The 18769-nt window shown below is 41.6% G+C and overlaps 1 protein-coding gene across 1 annotated transcript; it reads right to left on the bottom strand.

The window, feature by feature from the left end:
- Window positions 1–442: 442 nt before the first annotated feature.
- Window positions 443–14743, bottom strand: LOC118432685 (homeobox even-skipped homolog protein 1-like). The gene is made up of 3 exons (XM_035844295.1): window positions 14521–14743; window positions 2651–2817; window positions 443–2173 (listed from the first exon to the last, which is right to left on the bottom strand). Exons 1-3 carry the CDS (start codon window positions 14636–14638, stop codon window positions 1727–1729), a joined length of 732 nt encoding a protein of 243 aa, XP_035700188.1. The 5' UTR covers window positions 14639–14743; the 3' UTR covers window positions 443–1726.
- Window positions 14744–18769: the final 4026 nt, after the last annotated feature.

Here is an 18769-nt window from a genome sequence, read left to right as displayed (position 1 = left end):
CGCTTCCACAAACTGTGTGGACCACAATATCGTTACGTAGCAGCCCGAAATTGGCTGTTGCATTTTATCACATGATTACATATTTTGGAATCATTTACCAATTTCGTAGCCAATGAAAACCTATTATAGAGCCGTTTTTCTGGGGGTTTTTTTAATGACTCTCTCGCATTCGTTGTGAATGTTAACCCCCATTTAGAACACCGAAAACCTCTCGTCCGATTCGGACACTTCCCTGTCCTTGGTGCTGAACGACTCCCACTTGTAAGGATACTTTTCAGTGGTGAAAATGCGCATTCAAAATGGAATGCATCGTGAAAATGTTTTGTCATATCAACCTTATCTTTTCATAACATTTAAGTCCTTTCTTCACTATAACGATAGTAATTTTTTTATAAAAACAACTATATGGGAGTGACTTACTTGTCTATATAGTATCTATTCCTACCATCATCTTTACTGTGTACTTTTGAGAAAAAACGCAAGGGATATTTTGACAGTTAAACCTTTATTCGTTAGCTTGTGTATACTTTAAACATAAAAGCATTACTTTACATGTGAAAACCACCTAAAACGGTATACAGTTATATATCTATATACATCTTCGACATGGACTATGATATTGCTTGTTGCACTCTAGAATCCCATCTTCTTTATCAGTCCACCATCGTCATTTACGCAACTCAACGGACCTGTCTCTTTCTTTCTTTCTTAATCTCATTTTCGTTTTTCTTACCTTTTAGGTTTTAGTTTTCTTTGAATCCTTTCTCAATGTTTAATTTCTATCTTTAAAGACAACATTCAAGACGGCAGACAATGTAGAAAGGAATGCATATTCATTGTCACCTGTTATTTTTCTCTCACTTTTTCATGCCCCTTTTTTGATTAATTTTCTGCACATTATACGATCATACATAAACGCCGAAATGACGTTTTTGTCAGTCACCCTAGTGTATCAATTTGTGACGTTTGCATGCTGAATACACATTGTAGGTCTTTCTTTACTTCAGCATTTGTCGAGACTTGCAACAATCACGGTGCCTTGATAACAGAACACTGAACGTTAGTCATTGTCAGACATTGTAGTCCAGGGGCCCTCCACCATAGTTTGGAGATAGTCGTGAGCAAACTCATCCTTGGTTTTGAGTTGGCTGGCGAGCTTGCCTACTTAAGGTGGTATCTCACTGCACTTGGGCCACCTGTGCGGCACTGCTGGGTTGGTACACTGCGGTACTATTTTGTTATTTTCGCCGTTTTTATGATTTAGATATTGCGTAATACGTAAAGGTGTGACTTAGAAGACAACAAAATACACACAACGTCAGAATCTTTTTCTATCTCCGAAATCCGTTGAGTCATCTACGAACCCCGCAGTTCCGCACCGGTGCCCCAAGTGCAGGGAGATACCATCTTAATATACCAACCGACTGCTTATTTTGAAAAATCAAAATAGCGAAAGGCATATTCTGCCTGTCTACTATCAAAGGAGCGAATTTGAGCTATAGAATAAGACTGTTTCTAGGCTACTTCCACCCTAACGCCAACTTTTTTAAGGGAGTGGTCCAGAGCAAAGTCTTTGGAAGATCCTGAATGTATGACAGGGGCCATACTAGTACGTACAACTTTTACTTGTAATACATGTTCAACGATAGAGGCGCCCAGCTTTATAGAATACAACATCTTGTGATACACGTTTTGTATATGGGTCCAAAACCCTTCAAACAGGTGTTCACCTCGGCATGTCCTTCTGTTCTGCTTGCTTGGCTTTCTGGAAGAGTGAGAACCCCTCTGCCGCAGTGAAACCGTCCAGTTTGGGAAAGTCCGCTCTCATGGTAGGCAGTGAAGACGACAAGAGAGGGTGATCGCGGAAGAGTCCATATGTGTCGGTGAAGGGGAGGGCAGGGTCCGGGTAGAGAGGGGCGTGTCTACTGGCATGGAACAGCATCTCAGCAGGTGTAGGGAAACGGAAGTACGGACTGCCCAGCATCGTTTCTAACGGACTTCGGAAGGGGGAAGGGTACGGGGTGGGTTTAGGGGGTAGTCTGAAGCCGGGGTGGGGGGCGAGGCCGGGCTGTTTCCCGCCAAACCACAGGTGAGACATGGCGGGGTCCGCCAGGTGAGGCCAGGACGCCATCCGCTGTCTCTTCTCTTTCATCCGCCGGTTCTGGAACCACACCTGTGGAAAACGAAGGAAATTACTCACTAGAAGTTTTGGTACCACTTCGGTCATATAATCTTGACAATTTCCTTGTGTTCAAAACCTACCTAAGCCCCATCCCCCACCCACCCCTAGCTATAGCTTCTGATTCCTTTACAATTAGTCTGTACAGTCTTTCAAGAATAACTATCAATCAGTGGTACAATAACGTACAGAAATAATGAAGAGCTTATTAAGATTTTCCATACTTAACGGGTTCATAATTAACACTTTGATATGAAAATATTACTGAAATCATTTTTTTACCAATTGCAAAACACCTGTTCCTCATTGAAGAGTCATTGTTAAAGTTAGGTTAACTCCTTTCCTATGTCTTTCTTTTCTGAACGGTTCACTCTACATGTATTTTACTATCCTTTGTTTTTTCTTCCTTTGTGTACTTAACATTTCGTCTTTGTTTTTTATTTTTCTTTCTTGAGGTCTGTTCTCAGTTACCTTGATAGTCGTCTCGGGTAGATTAAGAGCGGCCGCCAGCTCACATCTCCTCGGGCGCGACAGGTAGTTGTCCCGATGGAACTCCTTCTCCAGCCGCGCTGTCTGCTCTCTACTGAAGGCCGTACGGTAACGCCGCACGGGAGGGGGCAACGGCCGGGCACCCGAGTCTGGAAAAACACAACAACAAAGAAACGATGTAAGATCGTATGGCATAATTGGTAGCGCTTTGGGCTCAGGCCCAAGAGGTCCTGACTTCAGAACCTGTCATGTCACCGAATTTGTGCACTTTATACGACTTTCCTCACTTCACTCAGGTAAAAAATGAGTACCTAGCTTCGGATAGGCCGTCCCTCGGATAGGTTCCGTGTTAAGTACGGGGAGAGCCACACCTCGAGCACATTAAAGAACCCACCGCACTTATCGAAAAGAGTAGGCGTCCTTCCCGGTGTGAGTGGATCAAACCTCACAGTCTCTAGTCTCTGGGTTGACATCTCTTTTTTCTAAAATCTAAAGAGACCGATGTTACATCCCGAGAGTCAATAAGTTACAGCCAATACGATATTTTCATTGGAATTGAAGCCGTGTTTTCTAGTATCATTTTTTAGTCAATTTACTACTTTTTAGACATCTATTAGAATGCATGCAATTGCTGCATTCGTCTTTGGAGTTAACATGTATGTCTAAGAAGAAAAAAGCACTTTCTGACTAATGAATTTCCGAAAGAATGAAGTCTACATCATTATCTTCAGCATGATTCGTTCGTTGATTAACTTAGAATATTTGCTTATTATCTGTCCGATCATGAACAACGAAATCTTCTTCCCTACAGCTTGTTGCCCTGTAACATTGTACTCATGACAAAACGTTGTTCTTTGATTGGTGTTGTCATGATCCGATACTTATGAAGATGACGGATACTGCGTTTTCCCCATCCCAAAGTCCCAAGCTTGTCGTTGGTATTTAGAAATCCCGGCCTTTTTATTATCCCCGCTTCACGGTCAGGCCCCTGGCCGGCATCAGCGCGCCGGTTCCCGGTAATGACCACGGCGGTCATCCGTCACATGTCACGGGCAGAACGGTTTGGCAGCGCCCATTAATTCTGGGGGATGTTGCCCTTTAAGTGAAGTGGAACTAGTCGATGATACCATCATTTCAGCTCTCATTAACGACACACAGACGTATAAGTCTGTCGCTGGAAAGGCCAGATCAGACTTGAGAAGTAGGGGCCGTCTCCAAGTCCCGTTATCCTGACGATAACAACATCTAAATGAACTCGGAGAACAACTTGCTGTTTTCTGGTCTGTTGAGCTCCGGGGATCTCCTTGATAGATATGGACTTTACCTCATTCAATGGACATATCCTGGCCTAGAGTATAACGGCAAGAAACTTAAGTCCTTTTGTCTCATGCCGTCTTATGTTCTAACGGAACAAAAAAGCACACAAAGGAAGAAGACACAACAAACCTACATGCAGAAATGAAGTATAAATAGTCCTCATTAGTTAAGCAAAAAAAGTCCTAGGGCTGCCTAATTTACATGTCATTGAGTTGGTCTTTATCAAATTTACCTACAGGCCAGAAATAATGAAATTCCATTCATCCGTTGTTAAATTATTCTGTATCAATGGCCCTGTAGTTCCAAGGAGAGCTGCTAGAGGGTCCAATCATATGTCACTGATTTCCGGGAACAATAGCTGTCTTCCACCCAAAATCGTGACAGTAGCTTGTAAAAAACAGATATGAAAACCGGAAGTCATGCTTCAGTACCAAATATTCCATAGCTAAAACATGTAGTCTTGAAACATCTGCGTATGCTTTCATGGCCTGTCATATGTTGATTAGGATGTTAAGTCTTGTTCTATACACCTATTTTATACTTTGTGTAATAGTCCTTGCCATACATTGTACAATGTTCATTCATTCATATAACCGACCATGGTCTCTCGACCTCCTTCAGACCATGGTTGGCAGCTAGTCGTGAGCAAGGTAATTTGCGGTTGGGATATGGTCGGGGGGGGGGGGGGTTCCTTCTAGTCTTTCATAGTCGCATGCACCGGTCGACTATGAATTCAAACCACTGTGTTAAAACTCAGAGAGAACTAGAGCTAGAAAATTATTCCAGCCTTCTCCCAACCGAGTGCCGATCTTGGTCGTGGAGATGTCGAAGCAAGTCGTCGGAAGGTCCTGAATGTGAATTTTCAATACAGTGATTTTGACGCGATTGTTGTTAACCAAGAGAAAGTAATTAAACATCATGCCAGACTTATCAACGACTCGTATTTCGTGAGATTAGGGCAAGAGACGACGACTTGACAATTTAATACTCAATACGGAACAACAAAGCCAAGTTCACATATTGACCTTTCGTTTCATAAGCCTACTCCTACTTTAACATTTCCTGGTGTGAACTTCGTGATTATTTCCATTAATCAAGAAGACAAGTGGCTTTCTTAGACGTCAGAAGTACTTGATGGGACGCGTATTTAAGAAAGTTTCACGAAACCTGATGGAAGATGGTAGTTTTCTCCTTATTTTCACCGAGTATTACTTTAAGATATTTCATCGTCTTTTCTTATTTTCAAAACGCTTGTGCTAAACCGCAAGGAGTCGTAAGAAAAAAATGCCAATTTTCTTCGCTCAACTCTCATCTAAACTATTTACAAAAACAAAAAACTTTATAAAAAACATGCCACTGGCGAAAGGGTAACGTATTTCCTGCCAAGCTCCCATCCCTACCCCGTGGAATATATATACACCACATTAACATTACTGAGTACTTTACTTATAGGTCTGTGTACGGAAAAGGCACATCTCATTATTTTACCCCCGACAGAACGACGTTAGCTCCTGACAGCCGACGATCGCGCAATCTAAATTTAATGTATTTTCCTGATGAGTTCATTCCGTTCAATCCACCCTGACATTTGTTTTCGTTGGGAAAACATATGCGTATGCAATAGGAAGGATGACTCCACGACAATTATAATCTCCATCACCGAGCGCGAGTCGGCGGTAAATATTCATCTATCCCCGCACAAACTAGTCTCCCGTACCGCTAACGAGGAATTTTGGGATGGGAAAAGGTCATTTGGAGTTGACTAATTGCCTTCGACGCTGGCAAGTCTTAAGTGGTGTCATCGATCATCCCCGCGCGGGGCTACCGAAGCGGAGAACGGCAAGCCTCGGGCGCGGGTCCCATAGGGGTCCCACGGAGAAGCTCATCAATCACGGGCCAAGCTCGTGCGGTGGTTAATCCCCAGGAAAAACAGTGAGAGAAGGGGTGAGCACCTGATAATTGGGCCTCGTGCACGGGTGACGTGCTGATATACAGTGTTTGCACGGTAGATTTCCCCCTTTAGTGTCTAATGCCTAACAAGGAACGAAGATGAGAGGACATAAATCTTCCAAGGAAGAAGCGACGTCTTGAATGCGGCGGCTGGGAGGGAGTGGCGAACAACTACACACACTCAGGAACTAGTCCTGCCCTGACCTAGAGCGCAATGTCAGGAGATATCATATACAAAAAAATGCTGTATATATTTTTAGATCGATTTGTTTGCGATCTTAAGACTGTTCAAATTAAGATAAAACACGCTCTGTATCTATTGGTTAATCTTGTTTCCATACAAGGAAGAGCGATTCTTATCAACCAATAACAGAACTCTATCTGTTCTCCCAGAAGGCTATAGGGGGCAGTTGGTCCTTCCGAATATTTCTGTTTGGTTCAAGAAAGCCGGCGAATCTCTTCCCCACTGATTCACTCCTTCACTCATTCCGTTTCCTGTTCTCTGTGACCCAGTCTCAGATCCACAAATCTAAGCAAAGGCTGTCCCAACATCTCATCTTTTCTTTAAAAAGTCTTTCCGCCATTTCATTCAACATATCCGTCCATTTCTCCATTCATCTCTTCTGCAATTCACTGACCAACCGAAATTTGATCACAATTCTTTCTGTAACCAAGTCCTTGCTGTGACTCAGTAGCAAAGCGTGAAACGATCAGACACAGCATGTTCTTATGGACGTAATAGCATATAGAGGATATTTTGACGATTGCCAGACTAAAATTGCCCCCAGAGTTGCTCCCTGCGCCCCCTCACCCCACCCCCTACGACGTCCTAAACTACCTTACATCGTCAGTCCCAGTTACCGTCTGGCATGCTCGTAGAAGCCCCCATGTGGGGTGTACCCTGGTGCGCGCTGGTACAACAGAAACCACCATTTATCATGATAATGATAACTATTACGAATTACGCCTAACGAAGTTGTATATTGATGCGCGGGGAAATGGAGCCAGCCAGTGTCACTCTCGCCAAGTTAGAGTCAATCAGATCGCGCTAATGGTTTACCTTCCCGGAGGCACTGCAGCTTCATCATTGCCATAGTGGCTTTACAAGGGACGTTTGGAAGGAGCAAGTGCTAGCCAGCGCCAACGACAACTAAAACCCGAGGATTAAGGAGAATGGATGTGCAACAGAAAGCTCAAAGAAAATATGTTTTCTGGAATGTCAGGGGATTTAACTTGACTACAAGTACACTGCTAACCATCAAAATTGTTATTTCAGGTATTCGTTGTGCTTTTTTTCTCGCACACAGTCGATCAAAATCATAATCATAAACGTATTAGTAACCAAAGAAAAGAGGTTAGCAATCTTTATCTATCTAAATCTGTTTGTTGCGTGCAATTTGACGACTATTGTGTTTGATAATAAAGTTTCGCCATTTCTTAAAATGTGAAATTGTCATGTTAGTATGAGATTTGTATTGAAATTATTTTTCTGTCATCATTTGGGGCTGGAGTAGAATCATTCACTAACAAAGCAACAGCAAAGATTCATATGTATTTATATTGTTGTATGTCTATTACAACTAGCACCTATGCAAACCAGTGCACTACGAATATAACAAGATTTCAAAGCCATGTATAAAGAATACAGGGCTTGTAATACTCGGTAATACTTGATAAGACATGCTGGTTATCAAATCATTTGTGCAGATGCTTATCTATCTTGTTCATGGAAAGATAAATTTGAATGCCAAAACATTGTCAAGCAAAAGCGTTGATCGAAAGACTTGCAACATCAGCAAAAGATAGAGACAGCTAACAAGGACTGGCATGTACAATGTAGATTATAGGCAATTGGTCCCATGAGAACGAGATCACACTATGAATGTCTGAACCTAGTCAGCCTCTATAGGGGGGAGGGGGGCAGTAGTCCCAAAGTAATCACCACTTTGGGACCACTGAGGGAAAACTGGGGGTCTGACTGGGGGCTGTAGTGGCCACGTGTCGGTGATGATGACCCCGCAGTGCTGTTCACACCTCGTCTATGTACAACACCTGCTGACCCGGATGGACGGCCGCCATATGCAATATGGCGTCTGGCGGGGTCAAGTGGAGGTCACACAGGTCACCGGGAACAGATGCAGGGGTTTAACCTGGCTTTACCGTTACTCAAAATATCTCCACCTGCTCCGAAACGTCAGCAACGTTTTACAAGAGCGACGCTGTGGAGTAAAACGGTTAGAAAGTCAGAAATCCACAACGGAAATCGAGAAAAATGGTAATGGTTTTCTCCCACACAACCCACACTTTTCTTCAATTCTTGTGCATCAGTACTAGCTAGCTTTCCTCCAATTCTGAATTTCTATCCACTGCGGCAAAAGAAAATCATGTGACAAGACGGAAAGAAGGGCATCTTTTTCGTGAAGAGACATTTGCAGCGTCCTCTTATCCAACCCGATGTGTGAAAAAAGGACACGGTGGAAGCAATGATCTTTATGACATGATAATGCCCCTTCCTTTGTGTGTTTATGGAGACAGAAGTCATTCTCATCTCCATTAAATGTCCATCTGCCACTTCCAGTACACATTAAAGACACAGAGGTACATCTGCGACAGCCCATGACACATTGTCCTAAATTCCACGGCTTGTATTGTCACATGTCCGGCCTCATCAACATAGAAATACACGGTGTTTAAACTGATCATCATCTCCCATTTTGGACACACGAGCGAAGTCATTAAGTGCTCAATGATTCACGGAATGATTAACACAAGAAAGGGACTTGGTTTTTGCATCATTTAGTAAGTAAGACGACAGGGATTCACCGACAAGAAGACTTGCACTATAGTATAGCCTATAGACAATCGATGGTGATGTACAACAACGGACGGACGTGCGATATTGACTGACGTTACATTCGCCCTTTTTGAATATAGAGTTCGTTTGAACCATTGCCGACCTTTCATGTACTTACTAGTATGTTACATTTGGTCTTTTCGTTGGATCAATAGATGATATGTTTTTCTCGGTTATTCCTAAACGATTTCCAACGTCAGCAATCTTTTTGCGGAAAATGTCATTCTGTAAAACTTTTTTTTTAATCTCCAAGTATGTCTCGGACAAGATTCATACTTTTCACTTTGCACGATAACTATATTTAGCTGAAGAAATTATATATTCAAATGATGATTGTGTGATAGCATTATTCTCGTGACAACACAATAATATCTACAATGCACGTTGGGTAGCTAAAAGAAATTGGCCAAATTGGTTTCAATTTACCAGAGAACTTCGCCGGCTACTATTTGTAAAGAGCTTATTAAATCTGTTGTCAATTCTCCTATTTGATTGAAGATACAATTCGTTAAATCGTTGAAAACGTCGCATCAGTAGTCAGCAAATTTTTGCAATAAATCTTACATGTGAAGACAATCGACATAGAGATAAATTAAGACGAAATGATATCTATGAAGATAGCATCTCGATGTTCATGGTCGGTCCATGACCAAGAAGTTTTCCGCGCATCAACACGTCGACACATGTCACACACTTCACAACTCGGGAAGATGAAGAACCCATGGCGCAAACTCCCCCGTAACGTTACCACGTTCCCCGCCGACTTTCCCGTCGTGTGGGACGTCAAAAAGGCTAATTTGTCCATGATGAATGTGATGATTAAAGTGCTGCAGGATGGATTCGTCACGGTGCGGGCCTGATCACATCTCGCGCCCGTTACAGGCGAAACTTTCTCCCGCCCAATTACCAGGATAATGAGGCGGCGGAGTGGGTGGGGGGCGAGCGGGCGGGCATGACGAGAGAGAACGTTGGGATGATTTGTGGGGTTGCTTCCCGGGAATTACGGAGGGGATCGTTCAACTGACAATGTCACAGGCACATTGATCAGAACCGGTGTACATGGAGAGGGAAAACAAGTTTGATCTACAAGCAATTTCGATTGATGTGTAGCCGAGGTTGGTTTCTTTTTTCCTGAAATCAAAAAGGCCGAAAATCTAGAAAACCCACTTACCACGTAAGCATTAAGAAAGAAAAGCTGAGAGATTTCTTTTTCTCAAGAGTCAAGATCAACAGAAAAATAGAAATAAAAGAAAGGTTTGCGGAATAAAGATGTGAGAGATTCTCTTCATTTTGCAAGCACAATAGTTAGTGCAATACACAAAGTAGCCGGTGGGGGCGCTAATCGAACTGCACTCGCCGTGTTACCCCTGTAAGAAGAAATTTAAAGAGCGCTAGTTGACTTGGTACAATTTATCACCCACAATGATCCCCTTTTATTACGAGCTCTATTTTCTTTAGGTGACTGCGGTGACAGAGTTTGATTGCAGCTCTTTGCACAACTTTATGAGGTGTCAGCTCAGAGAGCTCTCCCCGCCTATGGTCGGTTCTCCGACAACGATGACATTTTGCGGTTAAAGTTTGTGGTGGTGTTTTAATGTCAGCATCATTCGCAATAACGCATCAACACGACACTGTGACATTTTGCGGCTTTAGGTAAGACGTACTAAGGTTAAGTGTTACATGAGAGAAACATAAATACTGTAATCATTAAAGAAGTGATTGAAATTTCAAGCCTTCCATAAATGTTTGAGACATAACACGAATGCCATGTATATCTGTTGCTTTACTTGATAGTAAATGCGCATATCATGTTTTAGATAGAGAAAAGAGCTAGTGCTATTTACATACCAAAATCACACTTTAAAACATACCTACTATAACGAATGATATAATTTGTTGAAATCACCATATACATCATACATGACAACCAATAATTGCTTATTATATCAGCTTATAGTAACGCGACATTACTACGTTGTTAAATGCATTTCATTACAAGTTTGTTAGAAACGAAAAATCAACAATCATCAGTAAATCTACCATGACAAGTCCAGTTGAAATTTTCCTAAAAAGTTGCCGTCAGTATTTTGTGATTCTGAATGCGCGACTATGTTTACGACAGATTGTCTGAGCTAGCGGTCAGCGAAAGGGCGCGAACTTTGTCAGTCACAGTCCAGGTCATTTTCGGTTCTTCTTCAAACGGAGAGGAGTTAGCTAGGCCATCGATCAAGACCTCGTTATTAGGTAGACCGAGACATAGACGGATTCGTTACGGGGCGAGGTGACGATTGCCCCGCTAGGACCGGACATGCGACCCGTTGATTGAGTCTGGTCGCTAGGGTGCTGTTTAGCACACGTTGTGACCCATACAGAATATTTAGTTCGCCTGAACAAGTTTTACGGCTTTTTCTTTCTCGCAGTGGCATATCAATCTTTTCATACGGCCTAATTCTCTCTACATCTTCTAGAGATGGTGGCGAAAAAGATATTTATCTAACTTACTTAGTAGCGTAAATGCGTAATACTAAAACTTCCCGCAAAAGCGTTTCGAGATAAATCGAAAGCTCATAACGTTACGCAATACACACAGCGATCATATGTTATAGAATACAACACGGGGTATTCCGTATCGCCCGAAGTACGGCCCGACCGCGGATAGAATCGCCCGAAGTACGGAGGATGATCCGGTCCGTGGGAGGGCTGGGACCGAGGGCGATACGGAATTTTATCTATTTCATGCCAACCTGAGAAAACTAAAGTTTATCGCCAAAAAAAAAAAAAGACGCGTTAATAACTTCGTCAATTCTAACAAAAGAACCTGGCAAAGGAGCCAAAGTTGTTCGAATTTTCGACAGTGGCGCACTCAAGAGGGTTCGAATTGTTCGAATCGAACTACGGAACCCCGGGCAATACTGTAGAATATACGGACCAGTCTGACCGATATTGAACGTGAATACGGGCCATATACGTGTATGATATTGATATATGCAATAACCATGAATATAACTATACAGCAACGGATTTAAGTACATTTTTCGAAATACAAGTCTAACGTTTTTGGCTGTATTTCTGAAGTCGATCTTACGTAACGCATGTTTACCTTTATCCGTTGGGTAGCCTATATCCGTTGTCTTTAAAAATGACAGGGTTTCTAGAGGTATCAAGTGTGCTGACGGTGTTTTTTTTTTCAATATTGCATTTTCGTCGACTTGATATCTCTTTGTTTTTTCATGGGCAACGGATATAGGTTACCCCGCGTATAAAGGTGAACAAGGGCTATACGGTTTAGGAACATAAATTAACATGCTATCTTTAACCATCACATAGCTAACGTTAAGAGAAGTCAGTACAAATTTTAATGTCCGTCCGTGTCCATGGTAGGGATACAGTTAATGTTTAATTCATTTAAATATTCATTCAAAGAGATGCGATAGGAATGGCTAGTAAGGAATGGCACCGGTTAAGACAGCAAATATCGAAGAAGACTCAAGACGTAATAAAAGAAGTGTTTTGGGTTGAACTCAAGATTAATTCTAAACAAAAAGCAATTTGAATTCAGAAAGCGTAATGTTACAAGAAAGGTAGCTTGGGTTACTTTCCAAGCAGAGGTTCGGCTCTGGCTGTTTTTTTTGTAGGCGTTTTACCGGGCTTTCCAGATTAGCTGGAAGACATAAAGAAAACAGCAAAATATAGAAAAGCCGATGAAATTTAAGCACCTAAAACATGTCAAAAAACAGCCAGAGCCGAACTTCTGCCAGGAGAGTAAGCCTGGGTACTTTCCGCAGTAACCACCGGCTCAATCCACGTTAGCTGGCTCGAGCAATAAAGAATCGAGCCACGCTATAGCAAAGGCCGTATACTGACATAACATGTTTCTCCTGCATTCCATATGATGATTTTGATCAAAATTAGCTAATAAAAAAGAATAGGTATTGTGATATAATACGGTGATTTTCTGAATAACTTTAGACCAGGGCATCCTTCGTTTCACCATACAAACTAGCACGAATTTGCATTAACTAGTATTTTCTTAAGATAAGCAGGAACTTTATATGTTCAACTTTTGAGTTGATAGATCTAGTTTGTTGTTTTCACAAGACATTGACAAGACAATTCTAGATATCAAGACACGTAAGGTAACAGTTATTCAATCAACTGGACAGTTTGTGAACGGATCATAAACTTATTGCTGTGCTAACGGTCACTTTTCTATATTTTTCTTCTTTCAAAATATATAGCATTCCTCCGTACTGTTAGATTAAGTTTACTTTTCTGTCGAGGGTTCCGCATATATTCAGGGCTATGTGCTTAGAATAGTTCTAAGGCATCTTCGTTTTTTCTTAAATGAAGGAACCTTTTCTTTAAGAAAGAGTCCCTTCTTAATCCAATGGTTCGGTGGAGATGGAACCCATACGCTCGACTATATTTAATTAGGACAAATATAATCTATGGCAAGAATCCCAACTTTAGGAAAAAGTCAGGACGTCAAAAGGCATTGTTTTCCGCATATGTCCTTCAGTATTTTCAAAATCAATATTATAATTTATCTGTTATACGTCGTGAAGTTTGTATGTTATTATGAACCAATAATGCTGAATCGCATAAGGAAAAAATATAGTAATACAAGTCGAAGAGAAGAAGTAGAGGGACTAAAATTGACATTTTGCGATGTGTTTTTCAGTTGCGGAGTTGAGTGGACGAGTTTGCGTTGGACTTCAGGCGCGCAACACGTAGAAAGAGTGGGCACATTACAAAGGCATCGCCCTTCCTCATCTAGGCAATGCTTTTACCGCACAGTCGTGATAGATGGTGTAAAGTGGACCGCATTTACCGAATACGTCCGAAAGAAATATAGCCTCACTCTATCTTTCATCGCCAGCCAGCCCTAACCCGGAAACCATCGGGCTTGTGATAAAGCTACTTTCGTCAGCAATATAAGAGTGAACACGTCACTATCACGGCCCGGTATCTGGCCGGGCGAGGCGGGATGGCGTTTCTCACGGTCGGGACAGGTGGAACTAGCCGCCGAGTACACCATACAAGGTAATGGGTTTTTTCAGCGCCACTGCACTGGTGATGATTTGAGCATGCGGGCGGCAGACGGGATGGCTATTGTGTGGCGATTGCTCTCATTACGATCAACTACTGTACAGCGTTCAAAAAGTCAACTGGAACGGGTGTTCGACCACAAGACTTCGTCAAGTGAAATACAGAAGAAGAAAAAATCACATACCACAGGCGATGAGACCACACACATTGAACAGAAGCAATGTCCTTACCTGTTTCTATTAGTGCATTTGAACGTAAAAAGATATATTTGTAGAATGTAGAATTACAAGTGATATTATGATGAACCCAAATAAGACTGACCAACATATACGAACCGGGAAAATGACGCATAAGAAGGCAATATAGTTTTCAAGACACTGTAGTTATAGCGATACTTATAGCGATAGTACCTCATACTATATGTTTAGAAATACACCATCATACTGTCTTTAACGTTTATCTGGACGCAACGTAAATCAATAAGACGTTACAAAGAAAATTTCCTCCATATTCTGTAATTTCCTTCGAACAAACTTAAGAAAACACACTTGCTGCGCTTCTTGTAGAGACTTCACGGCTACCATCGCGTATTGATCAATACTTGAGATCCTCACAGTTCTCTAACTCAAGCTGAATATTCATGAACGTAACAACTTCTGAGGGAGAGTGGCTAAAAACTAACCTTCTTCCCTGTTCTCGAAGTTTGCAGGCGGCGACGTTTCTTCAGGAGTCTCTCCAAGATCTTGCTCCGTCTTGGACCGGTGTTCTGCTTCGGTAGCGTCTTCCCCCATCCTCTCCATCTCCGCCGTTACCTGTTTGACACACCTGGCTGTTTCACCTGCGTGCTTTGGGACTACCTGTCCCACCGCTGGTCTTTTTATACCACCGGCCCATTACCCCACTCGACAATTACGCCGCAATGATGCCATGATTTGGCACGCAGAGTCACAAAGGTAATTATAGCAATAGTACGCATTTAAATAAGATAAATCTAATTTAAATAATGCGAGATAAAGAAATAACAATTGCTCGTCGTAATAGCAGTCCTTGGTGAGGAGTTCACGCCGTTTTATGTAGCACAATTGGGTAGATCCTCCTAACTTCTAATGAAATGATTTTAAGCAATTCTGCTCGAAACTCCCTTACAGCAATAAAGCATCCCTGTTATAGGGGAAGATGCTATTAGTTAAGCTCCCAGCCTCCGAAGGACGAGTGAGATATAGCAGTGACTTAATGCCTGTCCATTTTACACGGTGCAAAAAGCAAATGTCCGCTTGAGACCCATTTGGACAAAAGATAATGTAGACCATTACTTAGTTAAGCACCACTCAGTACTCGTACAACCGACTTACAGCGACATTATCGTGTGATCAAATCGCGTTTCCGCGTCCGAGTGTCAGAATCCTTGCTAGGCCGTTCCGAGCTATTCCCTCTCTGAGCGGGGAATAAATCAAAAACTATGCGAGGAAGAAGAGCGAAGGGGAAAGAGGAATTGAAGAATGCGGCATTAAGCCGCCAGAAATTACTTCCCATACCTCCAATTATTGCTGACACGCAGCTAACCTTCGCGCGAAATGGACCCCAAGTAGGCTAACGCTCCAGAACTGAGCACTAAATCTTTGTTTCCCGGTTATTTTTACTCATTACGCGTTATGTAGTTAACTAGCTCTGCATCTCTCTTGTGTCAAATAACAGAACTAGGGGAGGACCGCCCGGCGACAGTTGAAATGACACAATTTGGGGAGATTTCTTGGCATTTCCATCAAATCGCATCTTAAAGAGACCCACGAGACTCCCAACAACTTGGAAACGGAGTTTCCACATCCCCTGGCGCGGTGGTTCGTCTAAACTTCGAGAACTTGAAGACAAGTTGCTTGGGTAGATTTATGAGCGAGGTAACCGTCGTCAATTCTCCAGCTATAATCGTCATTCCTTATCCCCAACAGTAATTTACTTTTGTCCCACTGTAGTTGCCTTTCTCCATGAGTTAATGATGAATAGCAGCCGGGAAATCCGAGTACGTTTCCGCCCGTTACATTGAGGGCCGTATTTCCTCGCATGGCCCAATCTATCATTCCACGGCGAAGCAGAAATTAGGGGAAAGAAGAAAGTTACCAGCGACGCGCTGACTTTTCATACGACCAAGTAACGACAGGAAAAGAAAAGACGGGAACAAAGCAAGCTAAAAGAAATAAAGGATATATGAAAATGGAATTACAACAGCACAAAAGTGAATCATATCGTAACAAGATTTCTTATTAAAAAATCACAACAAAGGATATTACTCAAATCACCCAATTTCATAAGATTAATCAAAACCATTGCATTTCACATGAAAGCTAAAATAAGTAAAATGTAAGAAATAATACAAAAGTCAACCACGTATCCAAATCAAATAAGAATAACCACTACAACTGAAAATATAATTTCTGAAAGTTTAAGAATACGTGAGAGACTACAAATGATATAGTAATTTTTCTGCGTTAAAAACGCATTTACACACGCAGTAAGAAATGCTCTATATATCATTCGTTTTGATATTTCACAAAGCGAAGAGAAGCTATCTTTGCATAGACAGCAACTGTGGACGGTAGAAGTGACAAATACCTATTGAGCAGTGGCTCATACCCTAGAGAGTAGTAAACAGTGGTACATAACTACAAAAGAAAAAGATAAGACAGAAAACGTCAACCAAGTTCTAGAACTCTAACATCATCATCAAAGTACAGGACATTGATAGATTGTTTCGTTTTTCTAACAAATTTGTAAAGAAAAAGAGGATGACCTGTTAAAGAGTTGATTGAGCGTAAACAGGACAATTTAAGTACAAAAAGTCATCTGCCTACAATAAGGGCCCCATTTTTGTCACTCATATAATACTAAATATTTCCTACAAAGAACTTGGTCATGAGCTTACTCTAAGAGGGCACTCCAGAAGCCTATACATGTACTTTCTTCTTAATTGTAAACAGCTAGAGTTCATGTCAACAGAGCCCAACTATAGTCGCTACAAAATGACGCAAATCCTTCTGTCCCCTCCTAGTTTATTACATTTGATGATATCCTTTCTGGCGTTATTTTCCAGTAATGCACCTCGTATGGCGGAAGCCTTTACTTATTCATGACGACAAAATAATGTAGAAAAATGATAGAAATTACCCGCTGGCACTCTCACGCAGAAGCGATTTTCATCTTTCTATAGATAAACTCAGAAACAATTCTCTTCTTGACCCTCTGAATGGACGATAAAGATAGAGGAAGAGTCTATTGGGATATAAAGACTTCAGTGCCTCTTCCCTAACACGCAATGCTCCTACTCTTAAAAACAGACTCGTTTAAGACAATTACTGAGACCAGTTGTGGCTGGTATTTTATTTTTTGGTAATAAAATATAATCATCACTCCCCGAGGTTTTCAAACGAAGCTCTAGAAACGTAACGAAGGGTCAAAAGAAGGTTACAAGTGAAACTAAAATGTTTTGCGAATCCGCGGCCTTGATGAATTGAAGCTGACGGGATGCGTTCCACATTGATCATTATGCTGCCAAAAAGTCGTTGGCCTCGGATATAACAATGATCACTGTATATTGCAAGGTCCCTGGTCCTTTCTGTGCCTCTAATGTGTGGAAATGATGGGCCCGTATGTCGTGGGCGCTATCTAGTCCGGTGATGGGACGTAAAAGGCCTGCTTTGCACGAAACCCGCATCTTTCCAGTGCCCACGGGGCCACGTGAGATGGAACAAAGAACCAACTGTTCAAACCAAATATGTATAGATGTGATGATTTAGATCGATAAGAAGTTGTGGGTAAACGTGATTGCAGTGAGTTTATTTGGCAAGCATCCATGACTATTCAGTAACGTTGGATCTGTGTTGGGTTTTAGAAAAAGAGTGAGGGCTGCTGCAATGCATCATGGGCAAAATATGCTGTTCAGGAGTCTGTAGTAACGATGTACATCATCTGTCAAATAGGACTTTTGTTTTCGTTTTTGTTGTTGTTTTATTCTGATGCTTTAATGCCAGAATGTTGCAATGTGGACACCAATACGATCGCTATTAAGACAGACGGAGTATACAGAACCACTGACTGAAGGGACCTGTGACACGCTCACTTCCAGAGCAAATCTTGGACAACTTTCTCTCTCTCCCTCTCTCTCTCTCTCTCTCTCTCTCTCTCTTTGATCCTCTTTCTCTCTCTCTCTCTCTCTCTCTCTCTCTCTCTCTCTCTCTCTCTCTCTCTCTCTCTCAAAGAGACAAAAGAGGTTCATGATAAAGATACTCTGTCCGCGAGAGAGAGAGGGGGGATGGAAAGAGAGAGGGAGAGAGAGAGAGAACGGTAGAGTGGGAGACATACTGACATGCAGAAAGACAGAGAGGGGAGAGAAAAAAGAGATGTTCCCAAAATGTAGACGTTTAGGGTTTGGACCATAGACGAGTAAAGATAAGACTTTATTGCGGAACAAGTTGATAGGTACATACAAGATATAAGATAAAATATGGTAGAAAATGAGAAAATGCAGCAAACTTTATTTGTATAACGATGGTACAAGATTCAACGACAAGACTAACCTACCTTAGAATAGACTATTTAGAATGAATAAAAATCTACTTTTACATTTTTTATATCATTGTCCTACATGTACAGTGCCTGTGTTCTCATATGTCAGTATGTGCTTGAATATGTTATTTGAATTTATTGAGAAAATCTATAGTATAAAAGAGAATAGACTTTTATACAGTAAGTTACCATATCAAAATGTTTGCGAGAAGCAGTAGAATTGGGTATTTTTTCCTGTAGTTCTATACAAAAAGTACAAACCCTCTAGTTCAACATACTCTCCAAGCAGAGGTTAGGCTCCGGCTGTGTTTTTTTTTTTACTTTTTCTTCAATTCAGGTGTTTTTATCGGGCTTTCTATTTTTTACCGTTTTGT

The sequence above is a fragment of the Branchiostoma floridae genome, chromosome 16 (assembly GCF_000003815.2).
Source record: "Branchiostoma floridae strain S238N-H82 chromosome 16, Bfl_VNyyK, whole genome shotgun sequence".
In the NCBI taxonomy this organism is placed as follows: Eukaryota; Metazoa; Chordata; class Leptocardii; order Amphioxiformes; family Branchiostomatidae; genus Branchiostoma; species Branchiostoma floridae.
This window is presented reverse-complemented; position numbering and strand designations above follow the sequence as displayed.